The sequence below is a fragment of the Macaca mulatta genome, chromosome 3, assembly GCF_049350105.2.
Source record: "Macaca mulatta isolate MMU2019108-1 chromosome 3, T2T-MMU8v2.0, whole genome shotgun sequence".
NCBI lineage: Eukaryota > Metazoa > Chordata > Mammalia > Primates > Cercopithecidae > Macaca > Macaca mulatta.
Window position 1 is genome coordinate 179,031,925 of NC_133408.1, and position 7,970 is coordinate 179,039,894.

General features: G+C 38.6%; 1 protein-coding gene across 1 annotated transcript in view; it reads left to right on the forward strand.

Annotated features, from left to right (window-relative positions):
* The window catches only part of IFT56 (intraflagellar transport 56), a 65,889-nt gene extending 60,342 nt beyond the window's left edge, over positions 1-5,547 (forward strand). Inside the window, exons 17-18 of the mRNA XM_001106020.5 lie at positions 995-1,128; positions 2,894-5,547. Coding sequence (XP_001106020.2) covers positions 995-1,128; positions 2,894-3,005 — 246 coding nt within the window. The 3' untranslated portion in view covers positions 3,006-5,547. The remainder of the gene's footprint in view (positions 1-994; positions 1,129-2,893) is intronic.
* The last annotated feature ends 2,423 nt before the right edge of the window (positions 5,548-7,970 follow it).

Genomic DNA, 7,970 nt, shown 5'->3' on the forward strand with positions numbered 1-7,970 from the left:
AGGTGAAATTGGTAACAGTATGCATTTACGATTGCCAAGTAAGAAAACTCATCTGGCCAGGCGCGGTGGCTCAAGCCTGTAATCTCTGCACTTTGGGAAACCAAACTGGGAGGATCACTTGAGGCCAGGAGTTTGAGACCCACCTGGGCAACATAGTGAGAGCCTGTCTTGAAAAAAATTAAAAATTAGCTGGGCATGGTGATGTGCACCTGTAGTCTCAGCTACTTGGAACGCTAATGCAGGAGGATCTCTTGAGCCCAGGAATTTGAGGTCGCAGTGAGCCATGATGGTACCACTGCACTCCAGCCTGGGCAATAGAGCCAGATCCTATCTCTAAAAAAATAATGAATTAAAAATTTTTTTTAAAATAAAAGAAAACTAATCTAAGCAAAATTTAATGGCATTCAACATGTTCTATGAGGCCAAGGATATGTGTAGTACATTTGGGAAAAATGTCTGTCAAAATGCATTAAACATTTGAAAGATTTAGTGTTTAGAATAGTAGTCAGTATACATCTAAGCATTCTGAGAATTTAGGAACAAGACTAGGGAAAGACTGTTCTCGAGTTGAACATGATCAAATTAGCATAAAATGAATGATAGTAGTCATCTGAAAAGAATGTATTGAAGAGACTTGAAAAATACTCAGTTCAAATCACAATCATCAGAGCTTATCCTCAAGATTAGAATACAATTAGAAGAAATGGCAAAAGTGCTGATTGTAGCATAACTTGACTCTATGTAGAAAAAATGTTATACTGTTGAAAACCGAGTGAACATAAGGTGGTGTAAACTGAACCTATGTACCCAAATTGTATTTTTCCTTCTTATTGTTTTAATTAGGAATTGAAGTTTTTCTAACTTGCTAACTGAAAATGTTGTCAGTACCCATGCACTTACTTCATACAGTTCCGTTTCATGTTATCTTTATGTTCAGGTTCTTTCTGTGCAATCTTTTTACTGCAAGTATTACCACATACTTTCTCTTACTCAGATGGGCCAGTTTTACTATTCTGCCAAAGCTTTTGATGTCCTTGAGAGACTGGATCCCAACCCTGAATATTGGGAAGGCAAAAGGGGTGCCTGTGTGGGCATTTTCCAGATGATCGTAGCTGGGAGAGAACCCAAGTAAGTAAACAAGCAAGAAATACTACCTCTAATCATTTGCTTGTTTGTGCAGGAAAATAATTGTTCTCTTGGATGATATCTTCTGAAAACACACAATTTTAATGATGTTTTAGAATGATGAAAAAAAAGGTTGATGTTAAATATTTCTGTCTGACCATTTTCCTCCAGAAATCTTTCATTTTTTAGAATCAGATAATTCTAAATCATATATAATAGGATCAGATCATTCTAAGTCATATATACATTGAGTACACTAACAGTCTCCAAATATAAGAGCAGGATGTATATTTGGTTCCAAATGAATAGCCATTTTTATAAACAAAGTGTTTTTATTTAACTCTTCTACTCTTTTGGGTTTTTTGTTTGTTTTTTGTTTTTTTGCCTATTGGGTTTTTCTTGTGTCCTTTAGGTCTCAAAGAATTAGGAATGGAGTAGATGTGGTTGATAACTCTTTTGTTTTCTTTCACTTTCTCATATTCTAGGAAATACTGAGACATTAGTTTACATAAAATAAGTGGTTTATACCTTCTTCTTTTTTTTTTTTTTTTTTTTTTTTTTGAGATAGAGTCTTGCTCTGTTGCCCAGGCTGGAGTGCAATGGCGTGATCTCAGCTCACTGCAACCACCGCCTCCTGGGTTCAAGTGATTCTCCTGCCTCAGTCTCCCGAGTAGCTGGGATTACAGGCACGTGCCACCACACCTGGCTAATTTTTGTATTTTTAGTAGGGACAGGGTTTCACCATGTTGGCCAGGCTGGTCTGAAACTCCTGACCTCAGGTGATCCTTCCACCTCTGCCTCCCAAAGTTCTGGGCTTACAGGCATGAGCCACCATGCCCAGCATATAGTTTCATTTGAAACAAACATTAAAACCAACTTGAATCCATTTTCTAAAAATAACTTCATGGAATGTATTTGTTACTGATACATATATGAATAGGAAATGTGATAATTTTGTAAGAAAATAATCTATCGAACATTACTTCCTACCTTATAGTACTTCTAGTTCTAAGTAAAAGTTTAAAAGCATTTGGTTAGGTGAAAGAGGTTGTTTGTGGGGAAAAAGAAATAGAAAATATGAGAAGACTCTTAAGCAAATAGGATCATAGGCAGTCGCCTATAGATTTGCTAGGGCAATAGGGAAGTTTTAGCATGCATTACTTAAAATATGTTTTAATTTTAATTAAATTTAAATTACTTCAGACATAAATGCTAGGCTTAGTCCTTAATGTTCCTCTCTTCCATATTTATTCATGTATTATTTTTCTTGAAAAAAATCCCTTATTCCTTTGGCTTTGTAAAATTTTATAAATTTGACAGTGATGCCTAGTTGATGGTGGTTACCACCTTAAACAAGGGAGAAATCCACAAGTTAGACAAACTAAGTGACTTGCTGCTGTTAGAGCTAGAACTTGAACCCCAACTTCTGGATATACCCTTTCTAGTCATGCAGAATAAGAATAGAAATTGGAATATTTAGATCATCTCAGAAAGGACAAAAAGATTATCAGTATGTATATAGGTAGTATGGATAAACAAAGAATACTTGGATTGGTAAGAAAGATTTCACATAATTTCCATTTTACTATGCCACCGTGAAAACATAAGGCTAGTAAGTTTGTAATTGCTTTATAAATACACAGTGGAAGAGTCTATTACCAAAAATGCCCCACAAGGCATACAGTATGAAGGACAGTTCAGAGTTTATTTTGTTTTTTAATTTTCATTCTTCATTGAAACATTTTGTCTTTTTAAATCTTCTCCTCAGAGAGACCCTTCGAGAAGTGCTCCATTTACTGAGAAGCACAGGTAACACCCAAGTAGAATACATGATCCGGATCATGAAGAAATGGGCCAAAGAAAACAGAGTGCCCATCTAAAATAGCTCCAGCATCCTAGGAACCAGCTTCTACTTTGGCATAAAACTGGAAATCATTTTCACTCCAGTTTAATCTGTGATACAGGGCTCTGTTTTATTGACATTTTCCATCCTTGCTCTTTAAGCCTCAAGGTCAGAGACTGACTTGCTGAGACCTAGTCTCCTGGCTGAACAGAGTGCCATAGTCTGTGACCCTGTATGATCCTACTAGCAATAAGACTTTGGACTTATCTGGTGCCTTTCTTCCAAAAATGCTCAGAGTACTTTTATATAATTTACTGACTTTAAGGAAAACAGTATAACTTTTTTTTGTTAGTGTTTTATGGCATTGTCCCCTGGCTGCAATAACAAACATCTTTGATGTTCAAGAATCAGCATCATTCTATCATTTAACTTTAAGGGATCTCTGTACATTATCCCATTTTATTGGGGAATTCCATAAGGGGTTTTATAACTGCACCTCTGAATCTTGGGAGAATAACTAGCTATGTGATTCTAAGAATAGCAGTAAGTTCCTTTATCAAACTGTCCAGTCATTAATAGGATAGATTTGTGGGATTACTCTTTCAGTAATTAAATTGTTGATAATAATGACATGTTACAGTGCAGTAAGATGAGTACTGCAGTGTTTTAAAAGGTGAGTACTATGAAAAAAATTGCAGTACCTCTAAAGGTATTCAAGAAACAATGTTTATGAATCTCACTAGTCCATTATATTTTGGTACCATAATATTTTAGGTAACAAAGCAGGTTAGGTTTTTGTTAATGTATCTTTCTGAACAAACATCAGTTTTGAAAGTAGGGCTACAGTGATTATTTATATGCATTATGGGCACTTATTAATGTAACAATAATAAAACATGAATTGTGTAAAGTCCTCTGAGGGAACCTCCTAATGGCTAGGCTCTCTGTCGTAAGTCGTATTCCAGCCCATGTTTCTGAGCTCTTATAACATAAACCTATTATATAACTGAGCTTTTTTTTTTTTTTTTTTTTTTGAGACAGAGTCTCGCTCTGTCGCCCAGGCTGGAGTGCAGTGGCCAGATGTCAGCTCACTGCAAGCCCCGCCTCCCGGGTTCACGCCATTCTCCTGCCTCAGCCTCCCGAGTAGCTGGGACTACAGGCGCCCGCCACCTCGCCCGGCTAGTTTTTTGTAGTTTTTAGTAGAGACGGGGTTTCACCGTGTTAGCCAGGATGGTCTCGATCTCCTGACCTCGTGATCCGCCCGTCTCGGCCTCCCAAAGTGCTGGGATTACAGGCTTGAGCCACCGCGCCCGGCTAAACTGAGCATTCTTAAGCTCACAACCTATTTCCAGAAAACAGACCCACATCTTTCTACGTTTTATACTATCTTTGTTTTTACACCATATAGTTTTTTTCTATTAGTTTAAGGTACCTAGTGTTACAGGTCTAGAAAATGCAGAGCCATCCCTACTTAGAAGAGAATAGATGGGAAGAGAACAGAAAGAAAGAATTCCTCAAGCACTGAAGTCAGGAAAATCCCCATAGGTACTGTATTAGCTGTTCCACTTATCCCAGCACTCCACTTGTGGATGAAGGAGTTGTATAGAAAGGAGGTGAGAAAATGGCAGGAGTGAAAGCAGCCAAGAAGAGATCAATGACTGAAGATCGCCTTCACCTTCAGGACTGTCACAAGGGGTTATTTCACCTCTACTCGGGAAGATGGCCAGTTTTTCTGTCTTTTATCTTAGACTCATATATAATCAGCTCAGAGCACAAATCAAAATAAACTGGCCTAAATAACTGAATTCTAGGAAGCAAAGCTACATCTTTTTTCATATGCCAAAGCTTCTGTTTCCTCATGTTGTTCTTACTTTTTAAATAATAAATGGCTCTCAGCATCTTAGGAACTAGATGGGGTCCCATCTAGGTAGAACCTGCTATAATTTTTAGAATCATTCTTATAATTCTTACCTCACTTAAAATATTAGGAAACACAGTAATAGAAAAAGACAGGCAGAACTCGTCAGCAGGTTTTCACAGTGAAATTTGTCTTCCAGTGAATTGCTATTATTTTCAAATTGCCTGTAGTCAAAAAGCTTTTCCACTGATGGAGGTTTACTTTCAAATGAGCTTTTGTTGAATTCAACACTCTAGATTCTCTCTGACATTTTCCTGTTTTTTGGGGGGAAAAAAAGCAGATATTCCAAAAATGGCAGAAATCTGAGTTTTGTAAACTTTTTCATCTATGTTTTTCATCTTCAAAAAACATACATAAAGAAAGGTACCATCTCATTCTGTTATTAAAGATAGCTACTTCTGAAATGTCTTAACAGAGTTTCAAGATTGCAAAGTAGTATTGCACAGCTGGTTTTCTTACATGTGATGATAGAGGAGAGAGGAAGACTCAGACTTAGGCATGTAGTGAAATATGTACAGTTTCTAGCATCAGGGTACTATTTATAGTCTATAGCCTACATTACTTGCAAATGGGAAAAATATTTTATAATTATTTTTGTACCTCAAAATAATTATTATATTCTACTGTATTATTCAAATTAAAGTTTATTATTTGGTTCTTAGTATGATATTCTGTTGAGTGTGATGAGGGTGGGACCTAAGTACGTCATGTGCCTTCTATCCTTTTTTTCCTAGCCCTAGAATGAAAGGAGAGAAATAAAGTTTTGGACCCCATAAGTTACTCTTTAAAAGAGAGGAAAGTGCATATTCCCCAAGAAACCCTTTCCACTAAGAGGCTGGTGGTTCTTGCTGAATCATACTAGGCTTGGCTTTTTGCTGAATTACAGCCCATTCATGCTGAATTATAACCCATTCAGAAGTTAAATCACCAGTGCATAGTGTAGGACATCACATATAGAAAGCTCTCAAATACTTGTTGACTGAATAATTAAACATACAGTAACTGGTAGAGCAAGTGACTTCTGAGGTCTAACCTCATATATTCAGTTCCCGTCTAATTATTATGTTATTGTGTGCTAAGCATATGCCAGGTACTTAGGATGCAAAGATACATAATGCACAGGCCTGGCTCTTAAGGAACTCTAACAGAAGTATACACAACTAAACACAATAATGTGATTGATGTCATCAGTGGAAATAAAGTACTAAGCAATAAAAGAAGGCAATGGAATGTTTGTATCCATGTGAATGAGATGTTTCCTGCCTCATTTGGGAGAAGCAATCAGAATGGATCCCAAAGCTCAACAGCTAGCAAGATGCCCACGGCTCTGCCACGTGTGCCACACACATCACATGCATCCAAGTAGATGGAAGCCAAGGGACTGCTTTCCTCCTCTATGGCTTAGTGCACTTTCAGAAAGGTGCTAGCAAACAGGCATGATATCACAATAGTTGATATTGTGATAACAGGCACGATATCACAATCTTCTTTCTAATGGCAAAAATGAAATAGTGATTAGTTCCTGTATTAAGAACATCTCTCTCTTAGATGAATAGTCATCTTGTCTCTCTTTTCTTCATCCTATAAAATTCTAGGCTGGCATGGTGGCTTATGCTTGTAATCCCAACACTTTGGGAGGCTGAGGTGGGAGGATCACTTGATGCCAGGAGTTTGAGACCAGCCTGAGCAACATACCAAAACCCTGTCTCTACAAAAAAAAAAAAAATTTTTTTAATTAGCCAGCTGTAGTGGCACATTCCTGTCATCCAGCTACCTGGGAGGCTGAGAAGGGAGGATCACTTGAGACCAAGGGTTCAAGGTTACAGTATGTACTTTATGATAATGTTCAAACAGTACTCCTGGCTATTAAGATGGTCTCAGAGCAGCAGAGCGAGGGACTTAGTGACGTGCCTGTAAACTACCTTAACATGGAGCTTCAGGAGTATGAGAAGAATATAAGACAGCACACAACAAAATGAATGTCATCAGTTGAGTGTGGAGTGTGTAGAGAAGTTTGCACATTTGTTGCCATCAAAACTTTTTCTTTAAATGAAATCTGAATACCGAATACACCTAGGGGCTGATTTGGTGGTTGTGGTGAAGGAGGAAGGAGATAGCCGGTCATGGTGGCTCACGCCTATAATCCCAGCACTTTGGGAGGTGGAGGCGGGCAGATCATGAGGTCAGTAGTTCGAGACCAGCCTGCCCAACATGGTGAAAGTCTGTCTCTACTAAAAAATACAGAAATTAGCCAGGCGTGATGGCAGGCACCTATAATCTCAGCTACTCGGGAGGCTGAGGCACAAGAATCACTTGAACCCAGGAGGTAGAGGTTGCAGTGAGCTGAGATCGCACCATTGCACTGTAGCCTGGGCAAAAGAGCAAATCTCCATCTCAAAAAAAAAAAAAAAAAGAAAACCCTAGGCTAAGGACATAAATAGACAATTCTCAAAAGAAGATATACAAACCGCCAACAAACATGAAAAAATGCTCAATATCACTAATGATCAAGGAAATGCAAACCAAAACCACAATGTGATGCCACCTCACTCCTGCAAGAATGGCCATAATTTAAAAATCAAAAAATAGGCCGGGCGCGGTGGCTCAAGCCTGTAATCCCAGCACTTTGGGAGGCCGAGGCGGGCGGATCACAAGGTCAGGAGATCGAGACCACAGTGAAACCCCGTCTCTACTAAAAATACAAAAAATTAGTCGGGCGCGGTGGCGGGCGCCTGTAGTCCTAGCTACTCAGGAGGCTGAGGCAGGAGAATGGCGTGAACCCAGGAGGCGGAGCTTGCAGTGAGCCGAGATCGCGCCACTGCACTCCAGCCTGGGCAACAGCGTGAGACTCCGTCTCAAAAAAAAAAAAAAAAAAAAATCAAAAAATAATAGATGTTAGTGTGGATGCAGTAAAAAGGGAACACTTCTACACTGCTGGTGAGAATGTAAACTAGTCCAACCACTATGGAAAACCGTGGAGATCCCTTAAAGAACTAAAAGTACAACTACCATTTGATCCAGCAATCCCACTACTGGGTATCTACCCAGAGGAAAAGAAGTCATTGTATGAAAAAGATACTTGCA